The sequence below is a fragment of the Cetorhinus maximus genome, chromosome 6 (genome assembly GCF_964194155.1).
Source record: "Cetorhinus maximus chromosome 6, sCetMax3.hap1.1, whole genome shotgun sequence".
Taxonomy (NCBI): Eukaryota; Metazoa; Chordata; class Chondrichthyes; order Lamniformes; family Cetorhinidae; genus Cetorhinus; species Cetorhinus maximus.
The window spans coordinates 118,394,640-118,417,145 of record NC_135884.1 but is presented as its reverse complement, the minus strand read 5'-3'; the positions used below and the strand labels follow the sequence as shown (position 1 = coordinate 118,417,145).

Below are 22,506 nucleotides of genomic sequence, written 5' to 3'. Positions count from 1 at the left end.
CAGCTTGCTTGATTGGCACCGTGTCGCTCCCTCCACCACCGACGAACAGTAGCAGGAGTGTGTACCATCTACATGATGCACAACAAGAACTCACCAAGGATCCATAGACATCATCTTCCGAACCCACGACCACTACCATGTAGAAGGATAAGGGCAGCAGATAGATGGGAACACCACCACCTGGAAGTTCCCCTCCAAGTCACTCACCATCCTGACTTGGAAATATATCGCCATTCCTTCACCGTCGCTGAGTCAAAATCCTGGAACTCTCTCTCTAACAGCACTGTGGGTGTACGTACACCACAAGGACTGCAGTGGTTCAAGAATGCAGCTCACCGCCACTGTCTCAAGGGCAATTAAGGATGGGCAATAAATCCTGGCCTAGCCAGCAACGCCCACATCCCACGAATGAATTTTAAAAAATTCTTTGCAATAACAAGTGTAAAATACTTGCACATATATGTTCTGACTTTTTTTTAGAAAAAGAATGCACAATTGCTGTCAAAAGATTAATGAATTATCAAACCCAGCCTTTGTTGAATTAGCTGATTCCTGTCAGGGCAACAAGTCACAATTGTTTCCACCATTATCACTGCAGAGCAAGGGAAAGGAAAGTTAGCCAAGGGTTTGCTTCATTGCTAACTAGCAATTACTGTTGCAAGTGCATCGTCTGGAGTTTGTGTTAGAAATAAGGACACTATCAGTGCTGACTGTTATTTAAGAATAAATTAGAGATTAACTTCTAGTGACCGCACATACAGTTAAATGAGGCAATTAGAAAGTTGCTGTCTGAGTTTCCCTGCTCCTCTGAAGCTGTGCTATACTGTATCTGAGACTCACCATTGAAGCACATGAAATGCATGAGGTTGTGGTGCTTATCAGCTAGGTACCCACTAAACACACCAGAAAATATTGTCCATTTAAGTGTAAGCGAAAATTTACATCGTGATGTCTTAATTAAATCTAAACAATCTTTCCGGTACTTAAAATGTAGTTTTAGAAGTGTGGATATTGGAAAACATGGCGTACGTGCCTGTGAGACCCTTATCACAACAAGGTTCTAGGGTGATGATAAGTGCATTTCACCTGTCCCTTCGACGTAGGGTAGCCATTAATGCTAACATTAACACCGTCTTTGCTATTCTAAACATCTCAATGAAGGACATCAATCGCAGAATGAGAGGTCACAATCTTGTGTAATGATGGCTCCACCCTTAGAAGGCTAAGCAGCCTATGGAGCATTTGGCCGTTCATTAATGGGATAAGAACTCCACCAGTGCTCAATCTGAAGCAAGTAGACATAGTGCAGTCCTTTCAAGCATCGCACCAAAACTTCACTGTGAGTTTGGAGTGAGGAAAAGGTTGACTTACCCTGGTGGAGCGGATGAGATCATTCATCCACTTCCTGCACTGCAGGGCAGTCCTCTTTGTGGCCCATAAGTGCTGACCTCCCTGACGACTTTCTCCCAGGCTGCCGTGGTGAGGTTAGTGGACCTACTGCTGCCATCTCTGGGACAGAGGACCTATACTGGTCCTGGACTGCCTGGAGGAATTTCTCCAGGGAGCTGTCGCTGAACTTTGGGGCCGATGGTTTGGGGCTTCTGGGAATTATTGCTCGCCACAACAAATCCTGGGCTGCAGAGAATGAATGTGTGTGTGGGTGCTGTTTAAATATCGCTCCTGGACCTTTGACTCCATGAGGTAATGACAGGGTGGACGAATCCTAGCCCGCCCCGTCGCGAGTTTTGATGAACTGCTCGCTGGTAATGAGCTGCGAAGCAGACAACCTGGAGTGAGGACCCGCCCCGATGCCCAGCGGGACCCACGCTGACTTTCCAGCTGGATGTCTCTGTTTTCAAATGCCGTGAGGACTTTGATCTCAGGCATTCCTCCACCGTTTTGCGACCTCTCCCTCTTGTTGTGTGCTAGTTTGTCTTGCATGAATAGAGATGGAGAGAGTGTAAGCAGGATGCCTGCCAGGTCCGATGGTAAGTATGCCTGGCATGTGGGGGTGGTGAGTGGTCCCATGGATGGGATGAGGGATAATGAAGGTGTGTGAGAGAGAGTGAATGGTGATGTCTTTTGAACTGGCAGTGATTGAGTGCCCTGTGGATATGTGACGGGGTTGTGAGTTTGTGAGTTGAGAGTGTGAGAGAAGTGACTTACCCTGGTGGAACGGAGAAGACCATTCATCTTCTTGCGGCGTTGGGTGACTGCCTTCTTTGGAGGCCACCCGCCTCCCAAGCCTGGCTGGTCATGCCACTGCCCGTCCTGTGGCCAGAATGGTGGTAGAGGACATCCGTGGCATTCAAAAGGCATTTCAGTGACGTGTCGCTAAACCTGGGGGCTGCTGTCTTTTTGCCTTTCGTGGATATCTTCTCTGCAACAGCTGTGGGCTGGAAGCACTGAGATGTGTGCGCGCGGCTGGACTATAAATATGATGCCTGGCGTGATGAGGCAGCGAGATGACAGTGTGGAATGAGTGCTCGCCCGCCATGGAAACAGGGTGTTTCCCGGGAATGCATAAATAATGCAGTGGGTTTGGGACTATACGGCATGAAAACCTGCTGTTGTGTCCGACTGCTCAAGCGTCATTTTACCCACCCGCTACCGCACTTAGTGCAAACCTGGGGCGATTCCGCCCATTAACTCTGTTTCTCTCTCCATAAATGCTGCCAGACCTGCTCAGTTTTCCTTTTGCTTTTTGTTTGTATTTCAGATCTGCTGTGCTTTGTTTTCCCCAGAAACATCTATTCTTTGGTAATTAAAATGTCAGCGCTTCCAACCTTATATTTAATACACAGCTCTCTGATTCAGTTCTATAACCTCTACCTGTATTCATCCTTATAACCCTTAAGGAGTAAATTTCCTTTCTCCCACTCCATTGCGGTATCTTAGGCAGAAACCTTCTTTATGTGTGGGGTTTCTGTCAAAGTTATGATGCCAGAATGGGAGAAGAACTGAGGGAGCTCGGCCTTTTATACCTTGGCTAAGTCTTCCTGGGCCAGGATTTTACGCCCTCGCTGCGGCGTGTTCCCCTGCCCCCCTCCTGCTGGCAGATGCGGCGAGCTATTGAAACCTCCATTCAGTTCGGCGGGACTGTAATATCCTACCGGGCAGGTAAAATCCTGGCCCTGGAAAAGTAACAGCCAGCCCACGATGCACATTGTTATTAATGGGAAAATTAGTCAGGAAGTTCAAGGGAAGAAGAAATAGGTTGTGAGAATATTTTAAGAACTTGCTGTAATTGCACTTTAATTACCCAATGAACTCATCATAGAAAGTTAAGTTAAATTTAATACCATAAATATCATTTCAAAGATGCATAATTGTTAATGCAACGCCAATCAATTTCTCCAGCCCAGTTGCATCTCATTCCTACATGTAGTAATTCTTCAAGATTTTAAAATTTTCAAATGTTTAATTGTTTTATTTTTTCTTACTTTTCCTTTCTGTCTCTTTTCTCCTTCTTAATCCAAGCTTTCTTTCCCTCTATTTCTGTACCTCATTTGATTCTTATTCATCCTCCTACTCCATCATCCTGATGTTCCTTTCTCTATTGTTAAATCTCATTGGTTAAGTAGAAAGACTGTTGGTGTCATCATTCGCTAGGTCCCAGATTCCTCGTTGCCCTCACCACACCATTATCAGCTTGCATTTCCAGCATGTTATGGCAAAAATTATAGTTGAGCTGAAAAGTGCAGGAAAATGTCTATAGGCATATACTATGAGGTGCTCACTCAATGAAGATCATATAATCATAAACAAAAACAGAATTACCTGGAAAAACTCAGCAGGTCTGGCAGCATCGGTGGAGAAGAAAACAGTTGACGTTTCGAGTCCTCACGACCCTTCGGCAGAACTGAAGTATAGTTAGGAGAGAGGTGAAATATAAGCTGGTCTAAGGTGGGGGGCGGGGGGAGAGAGAAGTTGAGGGTGGGGTCGTTGTAGGGATAAGCAAGCAGTGATAGGAGCAGATAATCAAAAGATGTCACAGACAAAAGGATCGAAGAGGTGTTGAAGGTAGTGATATTATCTAAGAAAAGTGCTAATTAAGAATGGATGGCAGGACACTCAAGGTACAGCTCTAGTGGGGGTGGGGTGGACAGACTAGCAAAGTATTAGTTGTAGATTTAAAAATAATGGAAAAAGGTGGGAAAAGAAGAATCTATATAAATTATTGAAAAAATTCCCACCTTTTTCCATTATTTTTAAATCTACAACTAATACTTTGCTAGTCTGTCCACCCCACCCCCACTAGAGCTGTACCTTGAGTGTCCTGCCATCCATTCTCAATTAGCACTTTTCTTAGATAATATCACCACCTTCAACACCTCTTTGATCCTTTTGTCTGTGACATCTTTTGATTATCTGCTCCTATCACTGCTTGCTTATCCCTACAACGGCCCCACCCTCAACTTCTCTCTCCCCCCGCCCCCCACCTTAGACCAGCTTATATTTCACCTCTCTCCTAACTATACTTCAGTTCTGCCGAAGGGTCGTGAGGACTCGAAACGTCAACTGTTTTCTTCTCCACCGATGCTGCCAGACCTGCTGAGTTTTTCCAGGTAATTCTGTTTTTGTTCTGGATTTCCAGCATCCGCAGTAGCTTTTTGTATTTATCATATAATCATAGAATGTTTACAAGACAGGAGGCCACTCCTCCTCTCTGTGACAGTTCTCGGAAAGAACAGCTCAGCTAGCTCCACTCCCTGCCCCTTGCAGTCAATCTTCTTTTCTAGTGTTAAAAACAAAAAAACTGCGGATGCTGGAAATCCAAAACAAAAACAGAAACAGAAATACCTGGAAAAACTCAGCAGGTCTGGCAGCATTGGCGGAGAAGAGTACAGTTGACGTTTCGAGTCTGTTGAAGTGTCATGAGAACTCGAAACGTCAACTGTACTCTTCTCCGCCGATGCTGCCAGACCTGCTGAGTTTTTCCAGGTACTTCTGTTTCTTTTCTAGTGTTCCTTTTGACACGCAAAAGACTCAGGACGCCCGGGCTGATCTTTAGTTTTATTTTACACAGTGTTTGCTCAAAGGGCCATTGTTATTTTTAATGTGCTAGGGTTGTTTTTCTTTTGGATAATTTTAATGCGTCAGAGTCAAATATTCCTCAGGATTGAGGCTGCCTCAGCCAAGCTTTTAAACAGCCTGAGGCTTAACCAGTGCTGAACTGAAATACCGAGTGAATGCCTGATTTTAGCACTACGTAGTTAACACGGTTTGAACTAAAATATATTTAAAAGCACATACCTGCTTTCTGTTGAACGAGTTCTGATTGTTCTTGACACCACTGCAGACAGCTGGCTGGCTAAGTAATGTTTGTCCTACTGGCGCTTTTCTATTAACGTGAATGTGTTCAGGAAGGAAATGCAAAACTGGATTTATTTTTATATTAAGTAGCCCAACCTCTCTTCCTCTTGCTTGTAGTTTGTTACAGTAGAGTTGTAGAGCTTTCATCTGCTGACTACAATTGGCATTCTGTCAGGATTACGAAAGCACGTCTGTAACAAGGTTTGAGATAGGATTTAAAGTGGACGCTATCTTTAAAAAAGGACCAAGTTACTTTAAATAGCTATATGTTGACAAAACTATCATAATTGTATCTTCAAAAGAGCCATAATTCCCTCCCGTTCCCCAAAGTCTCCTTTTCATTGCGAAGGTTTCATAATAGCTATGCATGGAATGGCCCCTCCTCCAAAAACCACTCAAATCCAACAGATGTTAGCAGGATTGATTTAACTTGATTGAAATAAGGGACAAAAGTGAAATATTTTAAATGTTAAATATGATGCGTGAAAATTGAATTTTAATTGAGTAACATCTATAGGTGTACCTGAGATACCTTAGCGAAAGAGCAAAATTTGAAGTGAACCCATCAATATTGGATGGGGTGAAGATTCCATTTTATTTACTGATTTTCAGCATATAAAATGCCAAAATTCAGATAATCAGGCCTCAGACTGTTAATAAGGTCAAATGGCTGACCTACCCTATGCTTATAGCTGTATTACAATATTTAAGCATTCAAGCTTAGAAAAAACATTTCCTGAGGAAATCTCAACAACAGATGGTTAGGAGCTCCAGTAGACTTACTGGCATCTCAGTGCAGGCCCCAGCATATTTTTAAAAGTTAAAATTACAAGCAAAGCCCATTTTCTTTTAATGGATGGGAGAAAAGCCATATTCACTTGAGACATTTTGATGTTCAGGTTTAAAAAGACAGTTTCATCTCCAGTTTTTTTCAGACTAAGAAACAGAAGAAAACAGACCAAAGAGCATTAATGTAGACAAAACAATTGTAAAGACAGCCAAGAAAATGAAAGGCTGAGAAATGATCCGGAAAGGAAAGCAGACGATAACGTAATGCTGTCATAACTGTGACACCAAGTAATTGTAAGTGTATGATGATGACTTTGATAATCGTACTATGCTTGTAATCATATGTTAAGAAAATAAAGTAGTGACTGAGATGCAATTGTACTCCTATTTATTTCTCTCAAAAAACAAGTTTTAAATGGTTTTTAACAGGTCCTGTCTTCTACTTCATTTGTTAGCAGAATATCTTGTACATTCGTGTTATTTGAGTTGGTGTCATGCAGGACAACTTAAACAAACCAAATCTATCTTTGTTTCTTGAATCCTGGATAAGCAAACGGGTAAATTCCAATACTTTAAGAACACTAATTGTGAACAATGCAATGTCAAGGGTTTGGCCTTAGTTCTACAAAATTTTCCCTTTGTTGGGTGGGCGCGGTGAGCAGGCCCAGGAGTGGCCGTGAAACAGACCCGCCGCCTGCGATCGGGCTCTGACTGCGATTTCACGCTGGGCGGGTTAATTAAGGCCCGCCCAGTGTGAAATGTGGCTCCGCACTGGCTGGGAAGGCCTGAGCTGGGGCAGGGGCCTGTCGGCTGCCAGGCCCAATGGCCACCCGGCGGCCAGTTTAAAAACTGCCCAGGCAACCCCTGAAAGGCTGCCACGGAGGACGTTCCCTGAGCTGACATCATGGACCCGAGTGCAGCTGGACACGGTAGGCGGGAGGGCAGGTTGGGTGAAAACTTGGCCCCCCCCTCGGCTTTTCTGATGAGTGCCTCACCATCCTCCCGGAGGAAACGGCTGCCAGGTGGGACACCCTTGTCCCCAGGGATGGGAGGAGGAGGCCATGGCGCCTCACCAAGAGGGCATGGGAGGAGGTGGCAGCTCTGGTCAGCCGCCATGATGTGGTGTGGCATTTCTGGTTCCAGTGCCGGAAGCGCTTCAATGACCTGCTGCACTGTTGGCAGGGGTCAGTGTGCAGATGCGTTAAGGTGTGACCATCCCCCTGTGGACCTCAGGGGTGCTAGAGTCTGAGTGCCAACTGTCAGTCATGATGGAGCTGACCAAGGGAGTGAGCCCTGGCTGCTTGGATTGAATGTCTTGCGGCTTGAAGGCCACAATTTGGATGTGCCCCACCAGGTGCTCCTCTGCTGGGGTTGGCCAGGCTGCAATGGCACTGCAGGTAAAGAGTGGACTAATCAATGCTCCTCTGGTGTTTCAGGAGAAGGAGGCTCACAACAATATAGAAAGGTCGCGGACCACTGATCATTGGAAGACGAGGGCACCATGATGCAGATCTCCATTGTCTCACCAGGGTGCCTGGTATGCACAGTGACAGTTTGATGACTTTAACTAATAACATGTCCTTCTTCTCCTATTTAGGTTTTCCAGCAGGCGTTTGCTCTCTCGACCCCAAAGGGCCACCCCTGACACTGGAAGACCACCGGGTGTCATTTGCACCTGTGTCACACCCACTCTGAAGCAGGTACCAGCGCAGATACCAGCACCTCGGTGGGCATTAGAGAGGTGGCTAGTATCGTGGTGCACATTGGTAAGGGCACTTCACAATCGCTTGAGGTGCAGGTGGAGGCAGAGAGTACCCAGGGTGCCGACAGTTGGAGGACTGCTGGAGACCAGGACGATGCTTAGTCGGAAGCTGATGATGAGCCTCTGGAGTCGTCCATTAGGCAGCAGATGCTGGATGTCCAGCAAGATGTGTGGGAAGATCAGGTCGAGATCCATGAGGGTATGCGTGCCCTGGTCTCCGTTATGGAGGAGTCCATGCAGAGCATGAGCACTACATTGACCGTCATGGCCGAGCGTACTGCCTCCTCCATTGAGAGAGCGGCGACTCTCATGGAGAGGCAGCTCCAAGGACAGAATGAGGGGTTCCTGGGGTTGTGCTCGGAGGTAAGCCCACACATAGGCACTGACCTCAGGTGGTCACTGTCTGTGTAGGAGATGCATGAGGCACCCAGTATCCTAGCTAGGTGCCCATCCATCAATGGTGTGCATGGAGATCCAGAGCTACCTCACGTTGGCCCATGAGCTGCCTGTCATCCCTGCGGGCTCCTCTCAGGGCACTCTGAATGACGGCAGCAGCTCCTCTGCCCGTCCACCAGTGACTGTGGCATCTGATGAGGCAGCGGCAACTGGGGAGATGCCAGTCGTGGCACTGGCTGCACCCTTGCAGGTTGGGCCAACACAGGCTCCACTGGCTAGAGGACGACCGGCAAGGTCATCAAGGCCAACAAGACAGCAGAATCAGCAGACTGTCTCCAATGCTGGTGCCAGCGAGGGAGGAGCACCTAGACATAGCACTCGCAAACGTTAGTTAAAGGCACCATAAATACAAGAGGGGGCAGGTCATGGGAGATTTTATGTTCATTTTTGTTTACGTTATGTATACTGGACTGATGTTGAATACCAGGAACATTTCTGTTAAGATTATTGAACTGTTAGAATGACATAAATTATGTTTTTGTCATCATGGCCTGAGTATGCTTCACCTTTTTACTTCATTGGTGCAGGGAACGCCCGTATGTAATGCTGGATGTAGGTGGCTTTGAACTTTATTGCACAGGCACTGAGTATTCTTTGGGTTCAAATGAAAGGGTCCTTTCAGACATCTGGGATAGTGGTGGCAGCCCTGACATGCATTTGAAGCTGGTCTTTGGTAGTCTAGCTGAAGGAGCATTGGATCAAGGACTCTCTGGTGTCCCTGCCTCCCTGCAGGTTACTGAGGTCTCACTCCACATCCTCAGCGTTCTCCTCACTGTGCTCCTCTTTGGACTCACCACTGGACTCATCATCTGTGGCTTGTGGAGCTGTGTCAAGATCCTCTTCCTCCAGTGGGTCCTCTCTTGCCAGTGCCAGACTGTGTAAGCGTAGCATGCACCCACGATCAATGACACCTGGTCTGGGGGTGGTATTGTAGTGCTCCCCCTGAACGGTCCAGGCATTGGAAGCACCACTTGAGAAGACCTATGGTCCTCTCTACCACTGCCCTTGTGGAGGTATGACTCATATTGTAATGCTTCTCTGCCTTTGTTCTTGGGTGGCGGAGAGGTGTCATGAGCCACCTCATCAAGGGATAACCCTAGTCACCCAGCAGCCGTCCATCCAGTTGGGTTGGAGCACTGAAGAGCCCGGGCACCTGGAAGTGTCTCAGGATGTACGTGTCAAGGGATCTGCCTGGGTACCTTACACAGACTTGCAGAATCTGCATCCTGTGATCACACACTATCTGCACATTCATGGAGTGGAAGCCCCTCCTGTTGACGAAAGCACCCGCCTGACCTGCTGGCGTCTTGATGGCCACATGTGTGCAATCTATTGCACCCTGGACATGGGGGAACCCAGCAATCGCTGAAAAGCCTCTGGCTCGCTCAGCCTGACTGGCATCCACCGTACAGTAAAGAATAAAGGTCAGTACCTGCCTGAACAGAGTTTCTGTCACCAGCTTGATGCAACTGTGGAGAGCTGATTGGGAGACTTCACAAAGATCCCCCACTGACCCCTGGAAAGAGCTGGAGGCATAGAAGTTGAGGGCTACTGTGACCTTCAGAGCCACTGGCATGGGGTGTCCACCTGCACAGTGGGAGCTGATCTCAGGCCCAATCATCTTGCAAATGGAGGTCACTGTCTCCCTTGAGAGGTGGAGCTTCCTTCGGCAATGTACCTCAAACATATTGAGGTAGCTTCATCGCTGCCTGTAAACCCTGGCAGCAGGTTAGTGACACCTTCTGCGGCCCCTTCCATCTTGGACTACCTGCTGGCCCTGCGCCCCTTGTGCCTGCGCCTCTCCTCCCACGGGTCCCTCCCCTGCACAGGGACATGCAGCCTCCTCTCCCTTCTGCCCCTCTCTTCCTCCTCAGAGGAGGTGCCACCAGTGGACACCACAACCCCCATTACCAGGGTAAAGGAAGGTTATTTAATACCTGGAAGGGTCCACATGGTTTGAATTTTCCAGGCTCCTTGGAGACGTCAAGGAATCCTGAAATGAAGCCTGGAATTGCTAGCAATGAAGCCCTGAACAGAGATGAAGCTGCCAAGTACTGTTGCGGAAAACGGAGTGAACACTCAGACCCAGGAGGTTTGTCTCGGAAGCCTTTATTAAATCGTGATATCACGGAGAACCCAGCAGCATACAATGGAGCTAGCTGACACTCTGAGGAAGCATCACAGTACGCACATATTTATAGTAAAAGTTGTACATATCAAAGAACTTGAAGGTGATAAGACTGTCTAACCTTCAATAATTAATTACATTGAGAATCATTGTCTTTGGCATGCAACACACAATTAGTCTATTCTAATTTATGACTATACAGGATACTGGGGGAAGCCCATCTGGTAATAAAAAAGTGGGACAGAGAATAGATAACCATGCTTGACCTTATCTTTAGTGCTAGGGGGTGTACACTCTAGAGAACAGATGACCATTGCTTGATCCTGTCTCTTTATGTTGGGGGCAGACATCCTAGCCTTGTCTCAAGGATTCTAGGAAGCTTGTTTATGATACTCCTTTTCTCCTTTCCTGCTCAGTTAGCTGGCAGCTGCAGGTGTACCTGCTAGAACAAAAGAGGGAACTGTGCTGTAGTATTCCACTATGGTTTTAACTGTTTAACCCTTAGTTGTCCTGTAGATGTATTTTATTCTTCCACAAGTACCAATAAGCAACCAGCTGCAAACTATCTCCAAAACTCCTCACTACTCACGCTGGCAATGCTGCTGATCCTTTTCATCCTGTTCTTAGATGAGGTTTGTGAAAATGTCGGCTGGCCGCCTGCTCGTTTTCCTGTGCAACGAGCAGAAAATTGCAGGGGCAAGGAAAACAGAATCAGTCAATTGGACTGTTAAGGGCCTTAAGTGGCCACTTAATTAATGGCGGGCGGCGCTCTGGCACACGCACGCCGAGCGAAATATTGCGAGTGCGCGATGACGTCGCCCGACATCATCACGAACTATTTTACTCCTGATCGGGTTGGGAACGCGCCCGTCCGCAGGATGAAAAATTCTGCCCTTGGACTTTTAATCGTAGGGTAGCTTTAATCATTCTAACAGGTCATCTGTTAAGTGCAGGTAAGTGGGAACTTCGAAAATAAATGGGTTAAATAGCTGTTTTAAAATAGCACACTGAGCAATACAATAATGGAGGAGATCTGCCATGAGATTTCTCATGGTTAGTCTGCAGCACACCTCTGATGGCCAGCTGCGAAGACAGAGCATATGTACTTCCTGAAGGGAAGTGTTCTACAGGTTATTCTAAGTTTCTGAGGTCAAATAGAGGCCAATTTTGTTGCCAATTAATTTCTGATTCCAAATCAGAAGAATCTTTTAAGCTTTCAGCTTTCATTTTTTACATATAATGAAAGTTTAACTTTGCAAAATGATTATGGTTTAAAGTGCCCCTTTAACTCAAAAGTAAAACATATAGTTCGGAAAAGAGGGGTGGTGAATTTCTGGTAAACGCCTCAGTTTGGAGAAGTGCCCATGTGACTTTAGGTTGCCATAGGGATGGGCATTGAGAAGGGATGACAGGTAAGTTGGGGAGCCTCTCTGTGGGGCCAGGGGAGAAGGCCGGAGGTGGGGTGGGGATTGACCTTTGGGGGCCCTCTGATCAGAAAAGGGGGCCCTTGAAGGAGGTACCCCCATTTTCCCACCTGGGGCCCATGAAGGCTTACCTGCTGGGGCTTCCAACCATTGCTGACTGCCCGTAGGCCAAAAAATTGCAGCCGGGTGGGAAGTGGCTCGTAAGTGACCATTAATTGCCCACTTAAGGGTCTTAATCGGTGCGAGGGTGGGTGGGCCACCTGGGGCCTTGCCTGCCGCTGTTAAATCACGGTCAAGTAGGGGGCAGCCAGGTAGGGAGGAAGAAAGGCACCCACAGAATTTTATGGGCCCATGCCGACCAACAGCCCCCACGGGGATCATAAAATTCTGCCCTGTTTCATAAAATTGCGTTTTGATCAGTAACTATGCAGAAGAGGAATTTTCTCTGTGTTAACAGTTATCCTGAATTTCTAGTGCGCAGAAGTGCTTAATGTCAAATACTTGGCATTAAGCATCACCTGGTGCTAATGAAGGGCAGAATTTTCCATGCCTGCTGGCATCGGGCCTTTTTGGTGGCATGAGCGGACAATATGGCAAGAAGGCCAAAAGTCACTTTCATGATGTCGTGAAACCAGCTTGCGACCGTCCGCTCAGCCCATCTATGGCAGGCCACGTTTCCTGCCATCAGACGTCAGGAACCTCATTGTAATACATCAGCATGTCATTATGAGGCTAGCCCTCCAGACTCATTCCCCACGCAGGATCGTCCGCCCACATTGGTGTGATTGTACGCTGACGTGTTTCATATAAAAGGTGTGCACTTGGCGGGCTGCACTTTGAGGGCAACTCAGGTGAGTGCACAGTAACATTGCCGAACGCTCACAAGGGATGCCTGTTGAACTTCAAGGTTGAGGCACATTGGCGGGGGTACAAAGGCTGCCCTGTGGTTGAAGGTAGCACACGAGCACGTGTTAAGGTAAGCAAGGGAAACGGCCACACATTAAGGAAACCTTGAATAAAGTGACCATTTCTCTGTAGCTGAGACAGTGAGACAGTTCAGACACAGCCATGTTGATATGATTGGAGTCGGGCCTCGAGCTTATCTGTCCACTCAGGCAACGCAGAGGTATCAAAGTGCCACCAAGCGCTCCAGAGTTTTTCACCCTTTGGACACAGACTGCAAACCAATAAGCATTTTAGTGGACTGCAGAACAGTTGGGCGATGGGGTACATTGTACAATCTCCTTGCTAAAGCTGGTCATGGAGCAGTCACTGGAGGAGGCGCTCACAGCCCCTTGCAACGTCAGTATCCTGGTTTAGACCAGTCTCCCCCATGGCTCAAGCTAACAGGGCAGCTTTGCAGTGTGGGTTAGGAGAATGCCTGTGCCTGAGCTGAGAGCACAGCATGCAGTCCAATGGGCAAAGCTGCTGCCAATCGGTCAGGAGGAGTGGGACAGAGGAAGGTGAGGTTTCGGACAGTGATGCAGTGCACTAATCTCTGGCCATCCAAGTGGTGGCCAGCATTCTCCGGGATGCATTAAGTTGCCTTCAGACTTAACCAAGACAGGTTCTTAGTACACCCATGCTAACCCATGCGTCTCTCTCTTTCATCCTGCAGGAGGAGTACATCAGGATCTTGGAGCCTGGTGAACTAGTTGTGTGCCTTGTGGCTTACAGAGAGCAAAGACAGCAGAGAAGAGAGCAACTGAGGTGCCTGGTTGCACAGAGGGAGGAGCAGCACCCTCTGGAAGAAGGGGCGGCTGGGACTCCCACACACGCTGCCGACGATCCACAGCGAACTGTCGCTGATCAACATCGAGCTAGACCCAGGATCTATAGACGCCATCTTTCATTCCTGTAGATGATCGAGTACCAGTGTCGGTGAAAACTACTCATGTCTAGGGAACTGGTCGGTCACATCTGCCAGTTACTGCAGGACTTGGCGCCACTTGGACATGGAGGGCATCTACTGCCAGTGGCTGTGAAAGTGACAGCGGCGCTCAATTTTTACACCAGTGGCTCCTTTCAGGACTCCACAGGCGACATTTGTGGGATCTCACAAGCCTCCACACACAAATGCATCCGTGAGGTCATGGATGCTAACTTCGTGAGGGCATACAACTTTATGCATTTCGCCAAGGATTTGGAAAACCAGGTTGCAAGAGCGATTGGATTTGCCCAAATCTCAGGTTGCAGTGTTCCATCGACTGTACTCACGTGGCGCTCAGATCTCCGTCACAACACGTGGTCAACTATGTCAACCGCAGGGGCTTCCATTCGCTGAATGTGCAGCTGGTGTGCGAACACCACAAATGCATCCTGCAGGCCTGTGCATGGTTTCCAGGAAGTGTGCATGAGTCCTATATTCTCAGTCGGTCACAGATCCCTGTTATTTTCCAGGGTGCACAAAGGCTGGAGGGATGGCTCCTCGGGGACAAGGGCCACCCGCAGAGGATGTGGCAGCCTCAGACTGCAGTAGAGCGAAGGTATAATGAGGCTCATGCTGCAACTTGCAACTTGGTGGAGCAAACCATCGGGATGCTGAAAATGAGGTTCCAGTGCCTGGACCGGTCTGGTGGAGCCCTGCAATATAGGCCACAGAGGGTGTCACGCATCGGTGTCACCTGCTGCACCCTTTACAACCTTGAGCTGCAATAGGGAGAGGAATTGGCTGAGGAGGAGGTGCAGAAGCTGAAGGTCTCCTCGGATGAGGAGGACGTCGACGGTGATGAGGGTGAGGAGGACCTCGAAGGCGATGATGATGGCAATGAGGCCCTCATACTGGCCAGACGAGGAAATCGTGCTCAGGAGGCCCTCATAGCTGCTCACCAGAACAAGGAGCCACAGGCAGGGAGACATTCTAGTGAGTTTATTGACTATAGTGAACATTGTGTGCAATTGACTAACACCGGTGCCCAGGCTGTGCAAGTGCATCTTCTTAACTTTCCTAAACCTGCTGCTGTGTCTTGGTGCTCTCCAGACATCCATAGTGGAGGTGGAGGCAGCCTGCTGACTGCTACACCATGTCTGTGAAGAGCTTCGTGGGCGTACACTGGAGGGCCCTGGCCTGCTTTCAGGGTCTTGCTGTGTGGCAGTGGCACTCTCCTTGGCCAGTGGAGCTGGAGCTGCTGATGTCACAGGCAGAGGCGAGTCGGATGCGCCGGACAGTCGCAGAGTTACCTGGATGGATGGCCTCAGGGGTTACACCTGTTGATGCTCCTCCCTATGGGTGACCAAGGGCCCCAGGCTGATTCCTTGAGGAGAAGAGGTAGCTGCAGTGAGATCGGGCTGCCCCGCACCCCTCTAGCTTTGGCACTATTGGATGCCAACTATGGCATCAGTGATGGAGTTAAGCCCGCGCAGCAGTGCAGTCGCGACATCCTGGACCAAGGTCTCCATGGTAGCCACCCTCCTACCAGTGTTGACCTTGGTGCATTGGCATGCTGGCGCTATCACCTCAGACTGAAAGCAGACGGACTCCTGCATCGTGCCTTGCAACCTGAGGAGTGCAGCAGACATCCCTTCTTGTTGTTCCCAAGCTTGCCTTTGCAGCTGCAGTTACTGTGACATGACCGAGTCCAGAGGCTCATCATCTGACTCTGACTCAGCAAATTTCTGGCCTACAGAAGCCCTTCGAATGCCGGGCAACTGGGAAGTCCCTGCCTCCGCTTGCTGTGGATCAGACAGTGTGATGTGTTCACCAGGTTGTGATCCCAAGGCTACCCTAAAGCTTGGTCCCACTGAGGTGTGTCTCTGCGCTGGTGGAGGGTGTGGGTGAGTGCTGTGATGGGAGTTCAGGGAGGCTGCCTCCAGAGATTTCTTCAGGGCTTGATTGGAGGCCTTGGTTGTGGACTCTATCGGCTGTTTTTGGCAGATGTGCCTGCGAAAGCAAGGAGAGATAATTAGTGCATGGCAGTGGCCTGTGAAACAGGTCAGATCACTCACAGCATGGTTGTCTGATGGATGTTGCACTGCTGGATCCTCACTTGGTAGAGCAGCGCTGGCCTCACCGTCAGCACAGGAACGGTCCAGATCTTCATTAGTCAACTGAATGGCTCTGTTTTCAAAGCCTGTGAGGGCCTTGCTTTCAGAATTTCCTCCATCGGTCTGCGACCTCTCCCTCTTGTTATGTGCCAGTTTGTCCTGAATAGAGATGGAGAGAGTGTAAGCATGATGCCTGCCAGGCCAGATGATAAGTATGCCTGGCATGTGTGGGTGGTGAGTGGTCCCATGGACGAATGAGGAAATGAAGGTGTGTGAGAGAGTGAATGGTGATGTCCCTTGAACTGGCAGTGAGTGAGGGCCCTGTGGATGTGGGATGGGTTTGAGTATGTGAGTGGAGAGTGATGAGAAAAGTGACTTACCCTGGAGGAATGGAGATCATCATTCATCCTCTTGCGGCACTGGGTGGCTGTCTTCTTTTGCAGGGCGTTGACGTTGACCACTGCCTCCCAAGTGGATTAATGATGTTGCTGCCCATTCTGCGGCCAGAGCGGCGGTAGAAGACATCATGGCGGGCCTCCACTGTGTCCAAAAGGCTGTCGAGGGATGTGCCATTGAACCTGGGGGCTGCAGTCTTTTTGCCTTTTAGGGCCATGTCTTCTTTGCAGCAGTCATAGAGTCATAGGGGTCTACAGCACAGAAAAAGGCCCTTCAGCCCATCGAGTCTGCGCCGGTCAAACAAGTACCTAACTATTCTAATCCCATTTTCCAGCACTAGGCCCATAGCCTTGTACGCCATGGCATCGCAAGTGCACATCCAAATACTTCTTAAATGTTGAGGGTTTTTGCCTCTACCACCCTTTCAGGCAGTGAGTTCCAGATTCCCACCACCCTCTTGGTGAAAAAATTCTTTCTCACATCCCCTCTAAACCTCCTGCCCCTTACCTTAAATCTATACCCCCTGGTTATTGATCCCTCCACCAAGGGGAAAAGTTCCTTCCTGTCTACCCTATCTATCCCCCTCATAATTTTATACACCTCAGTCATGTCCCCCTCAATCTCCTCTGGTCCAGGGAAAATAACCCCAGTCTATCCAATCTCTCTCCCACTCTCCAGCCCTGGCAACATCCTGGTAAATCTCCTCTGCGCTCTCTCTAGTGCAATCACATCCTTCCTATAATGCGGATTCCAGAACTGCACGCAATACTCTAGCTGTGACCTAACCAGTGTTTTATACAGTTTCAGCATAACTTCCCTGCTCTTATATTCTATGCCTTGGCTAATAAAGGCAAGTATCCCATATGCCACCTGAACCACCTTATCTACCTGTCCCACTACCTTAAGGGACTGGTGGACACGTACACCGAGGTCCCTCTGATCCTCGGTACTTCCCAGAGTCCTACCATTCATTGTGTATTCTCGTACCTTGTTTGTCCTGCCCAAGAGCATCACCTCACACTTATCCAGATTAAATTCCATTTGCCACTATCAGCCCATTTGTCCAGCCCGCCTATATCCTCCTGTAATCTAAGGCTAACCTCCTCACTATTTACCACCCCACTGATTTTCGTGTCATCTGTGAACTTGCTGATCAACCCTCCTACATTCAAGTCTAAATTGTTTATATATACACCACAAACAGCAAGGGACCCAACACCGATCCCTATGGAACCTCACTGGACACAGGCATCCAGTCACAAAAACACCCCTCGACCATCACCCCCTACTTCCTGCCACTCAGCCAATTCTGGATCCAATTTGCCAAATTGCCTTGGATCCCACGGGCTCTTACCTTCATTATCAGTCTCCCATGCAGGACCTTGTCAAAAGCCTTGCTGAAGTCCAAGTAGACTATGTCAAATGCATTGCCCTCATCTAGGCACCTGGTCACCTCTGAAAAATTCAATCAAATTGGTCAGACATGACCTCCCCTCAACAAAACCATGCTGTCTGTCCTTGATTAATCCCTGCCTCTCCAAGTGTAGATTAATTCTTTCCCTCAGAATTTCTTCCAATAGTTTCCCCACCACTGAGGTTGGACTGACTGGCCTGTAGTTCCCTAGTTTATCCCTTCCTCCCTTCTTGAATAACGGTACCACATTGGCTGTCCTCCAGTCCTCTGGCATCTCTCCTGTGGCCAGAGAGGTATTGAAAATTATTGCCAGCGCCCCTACTATCTCCTCTCTTGCCCACTCAACAGCCTGGGATATGTTTCATCCGGGCCTGGAGATTTATCTACTTTTAAGCCTGCCAGACCATTTCGAACCTCCTCCCTTTCTATGCTAATTTCTTCAATTATATCACAGCCCTTCTGCCTGATTTCCATACCCACGTCGTCCCTCTCACTTGTGAACACCAACACAAAGTATTCATTTAGAACCCTACCTTCGTCTTCCAGCTCCACACACAAATTACCACTATGGTCCTTAATGGGCCCTAATCTTTCCCTAGTTATCCTCTCACTCTGAGGGCAGAATTTTACGATAGAGGGATTTTACGTTCCCGCTGTCGTCAATGGCATTTATAATGGCTTGCTGCATTTTACGGCCTCATCCCCACCAAAACAGGGCCGTAAAATTCTGCTCTTATTGTACTTGTAAAATAACTTTGGGTTTTCCTTTATTTTACCTGCCAATGTTTTTTCATGCCTCCTTTCTGCTCTCCTGATTTCCATACACATTCTATACTCCTCTAGGGCTTCCACTGTTTTGAGCACTCAGTATCTGCCATAAGCTTCCCTTTTTCTCTTTATCCAATCCTTTATATCCTTCGACATCCAGGGTTCCCTGGATTTGTTGGTCCCACCCTTTGTCTTAACTGGGATATGTTGGCCCTGTACTCTCCCTATTTCCTTCTTGAATGAGTCCCACTGCTCTGACGCAGATTTACCTAAAAGTAGCTGCTCCCAGTCCACCCTGGCCAAATCATATCTGATCTTATTAAAATCGGCCTTCCCCCAATTTAGAACTCTGATTTCTGGCCCATCCTTGTCCTTTTCCATAACAACCTTGAATCTAACGGAGTTATGATCAGTCGTGGGCTGGAAGCACCGAGAGGTGTGTGTGCGGCTGCAATTTAAATGTGGCGCCCAGCATGATGAAGCAGCTAGGTGATGGCGTGCCAGGCAAATGAGAGCCCACCCACCATGGAAACGGTGTGTTCCCTGGGAATGCATAATTAATTTGGCGGGTTTGGGACAATATGCCGTGAAAAGCCGTCATTGCGGCCGGTGGGTAAAACGTCGTTTTACCCACCTGCTACCATCCAAATCTGGGACGATTCCGCCCGATGTCTCGACAGTAATCAGTGGCTACTCTCAAAGAGTGGAAATAATCACCTTTAAAACTATCTTTCGTATTCAGCTGAATTCGGCAAAATTAATTAGTTAGTAACTAGATATTTGAAGGGTGAAATTATTTCACATTTGCGGGCACAGAGTAGGGCTCAACTCTGCTTGAAAATAGTCCTAGGTACCTCCACAGCTATTTTCTTCCATTAGTGATAAAACATTATTTTAAACATGTTAGAATGATGCTGGAGGAGAAAGGGAGCGGGAGGGGTTAAATGGGATGGATTATCTGGGTAAAAACATCGGCAGACTTAGCCATTTCTGTGCTACAGTATCCTATGTAACCCCTCAAATCAAAATTTCTTGGCACATATTAATAATTTCAGGAATAGACAGTACAATGAGACTTACTCCCCAATTTCACTCTCTCAAACTCCATTTGCACTCTCCAAATGGCATGGTTGAGACCAGAAATTTTCTGTTCTAATAACCCATGTTGACGAGCATTTGGTCTGACCGTACAGAAAAATGCATTTTACCAATACAAGTTGTCAAAATAATTGCTTTTAGTTTTGGCCACAGGTCACAAATTTGATACAACTTCTTTGTGATACAACATAATACCTATAGAACTGAAACATCCTTCCAGCCCTTATAATATGAGATCATCAATACGGAACTGCCTACGCAGAGAGTGGCTTTTTATAACTTAGTACAAAATGGACAGGACAGAACAGCAAGGCCCTAGCTTAGATTTAGGTTTATGTGGAGTCTGTTGATTGCAGCTGGCTACAAGAGCTGCCCTGTAACAAGACAAGGCAGAAGAAAAAGAACTGGTCATGCTTCTTGCTCACCTGATCACTATTGTGATCTGCAGGAATTAGGTGTGAAGATGCTGGGATAGAGAGCACATGCTGTACCTCAGCTTAAACAATTTCTGCGATTCACTCCCTGTAATGTTACCTCTATTCAGAAAAATGGCATAGACGCCAGAGATACATTGTCCGGACTCATTAAATAGAAATGTAAATGATAGAAATTCTATTGCTGCTGTTCTAATAACATTTAAAGCACTCTATTAAATTATTTCCTGGCAGTTTAACACTGGCAGTTTAACATCTGCATTAAAATAGTGCAGAGAGGAATTCAATACGATTGTAGTGGGATTTTTGTAGGTGAACACCAGTGTTTGAGGTTTCTAAACTTATATCAATGATTCACAAAATACTAATGTCATACACTTCAAATCAAAATTAAGCTGTACAAAATCTAAAAAAAAGTATATTTATCATTATTATTTATCCATATTCTTTTATTAAGGAGATGTTATCAACAGGAAAAATAAATCAAATGGAAGATTTTGTCCTTACTCTTCTAAAACTAATATTCACGAATGTCCCTCAGCTAAGGAAATCTGTCTGGCCCACATGTGACTGCAGTCCCACAATATGTAGTTGACCCTAAATGTCCTCTCAAGTGGGCTCAAGGATGGGCCTTGTCACATCCCGAGAACAAATTTTATTTAAAGAAATGATGCATATCAGCAATGAATAAAACATAAACTTTCAGCTCTTGAAGCTTCAACTGAAGGACACTGCCTGTGGTCGGTGAATAACACTGTTATCTCCACAGGTATACTTTAAGGTGGCACCAACAAACCAAGGCAATGCATCAATGGCATAAACATGTCACCTTTATAAATATAAAAGCTAAATACTGCGGATGCTGGAATTCTGAAACAAAAACAGAAAATGTTGGAAAAGCTCAGCAGGTCTGATGGCATCTAAGTGAGAGAGGAAGACAAAGTTAACGTTTTGAGTCCGTATGACCCCGAAGACCCTGGCTCTGAAGAAGGGTCATACGGAATTGATACGTTAACTTTGTTTTTCTCTCTCCACAGAAGCTGTCAGATCTGCTGAGCTTTTCTGTTTTTGTTTCGCCTTTATAAATCCCTGCTTTAGTCTGTATATTTTCTAAGGTGGCTGTATTTTCTTAAGAGAAGCAGCACATCATGGAACTTGTTCCTGTGTCAGGAAAGTTCTTCTGTTTGTCAATGTTGTTTCCTGTATGTGCATCTGGGTTCCAGCAGAGACAGTCAGCCACATTTCCCACGGTTGCAAACTTGCTGGTCTTGGACCACTCCAGTAGTGTTCATTTTTAGCCCTGTTCAATTCAGAAAAATGTTGAATGCAGTAACGGATCATATTTGTGTCCTACTGAAATACATTTTTCTTACCTGATAGCTCCTAAACATGAAGTAGAGCTGCAGGTTAAAAGTTTCAGGAATGGGGGGAACAAATATCACTAAAAAGCAAAATGTTGAAATGCTGGAAGTCTGAAATAAAAACAGAAAATGCTGGAAATATTCAGCAAGTCTGGCAGCATCTGTGGAGAGAGGAGCAGAGCTAACGTTTCAAATCCAATAGGACTCTTCTTTGGATGCTGTCATACCTGCTGAATTTTCCCAACACTTTCTGTTTTTATTTTCGAACAAATATCACTACAACAATAAACATTGCCTGTCAATACTAGAAAGAATAACAATGTTCTTGTTGTTCATCCACCAGAAATGTGCTGAGCAGTGCCTGTACAGAAAACCTCCTGCATACATTCCTGCAGCACAGTCAGAATGATCTTTCTTTTAAACTCTAAGTTACATTTACAAAAGTGCAATAGTCAGACCTAGTAATTGGATTGTACATTTAATTTCGAAATGTTTTGCACATATTTGACATACCATGAAGTATATATTTATTGCATAGAGAAATGTAGTAGTATTTCTCAATTCATGCTCTAGTCCTGGGACATTAGGCCAGCACACAGCCATTTCAGGCTAAGCTGAAACACGTTCCACACAAGTCTTCCCTCTCTGCTGGCTGTGAGTCTCCGAGGAGAGAAATTTGAATAGCATCACTTTCCATCTGAAACAGGCAGAGAAATTTCACTTGACCTGAGGACCAATTGAAATTGACCCTCAGGGATCAGCTGCATGAAACCAGGTGGTTAGGTGGTTCATGCAGCTCACAGATTGGAGGGTTAGGAATTTTAGTCAGATCTGTATCCAACCTCTCAGCTGGCCCTGGAGATGGGGAGCTGATATGTAGGGGGTGGGGGGAGGGAGGGGGAACGAGTCCTAACCAACAGCGGCCTGGAGAGTTTCTCTGCAATCAGGATAACTTTTGCGCCTCAAGGCTTTCAAAATCTCTGCCATCTGTTTTCTTTCCTCGTCGGTTACCAGTAAAGAGAAATAACTAGAAGTAGAGATTTAGGGTGATATAGAGTTTGTAGCAGTCCCTCCCCAGCAGTGTTAGGAGTGTGGCTACTCTTATCAGTTCAGTCTTGTTCAGGCAAGTCTGTTGCAATCTCATAAGGCAGAATTTTGCCGTCGGCGAGCAGGAGG

At 47.0% G+C, this 22,506-nt stretch overlaps 1 protein-coding gene and 1 long non-coding RNA gene across 8 annotated transcripts in view; one reads left to right on the top strand and one right to left on the bottom strand.

Annotated features, from left to right (window-relative positions):
- plekhf1 (pleckstrin homology domain containing, family F (with FYVE domain) member 1) overlaps nt 1–22,506 on the bottom strand; it is a 70,573-nt gene that overhangs the window by 11,027 nt on the left and 37,040 nt on the right. For 2 of the 7 annotated variants that reach the window (XR_013576923.1, XM_078544359.1), the window contains one exon: nt 19,652–21,269. Coding sequence is in view for 1 of the 7 variants with exons in the window: in XM_078544363.1 (XP_078400489.1) it covers nt 5,257–5,463 (207 nt within the window). In the remaining 6 variants the exon portion in view is untranslated. The other 5 variants (XR_013576924.1, XM_078544360.1, XM_078544363.1 and 2 more) reach the window with 4 other exon arrangements.
- LOC144682074 (uncharacterized) lies at nt 5,451–6,476 on the top strand. Its single transcript, XR_013576926.1, has 2 exons — nt 5,451–5,505; nt 6,242–6,476. It is a non-coding gene; the product is annotated as an uncharacterized LOC144682074 (long non-coding RNA).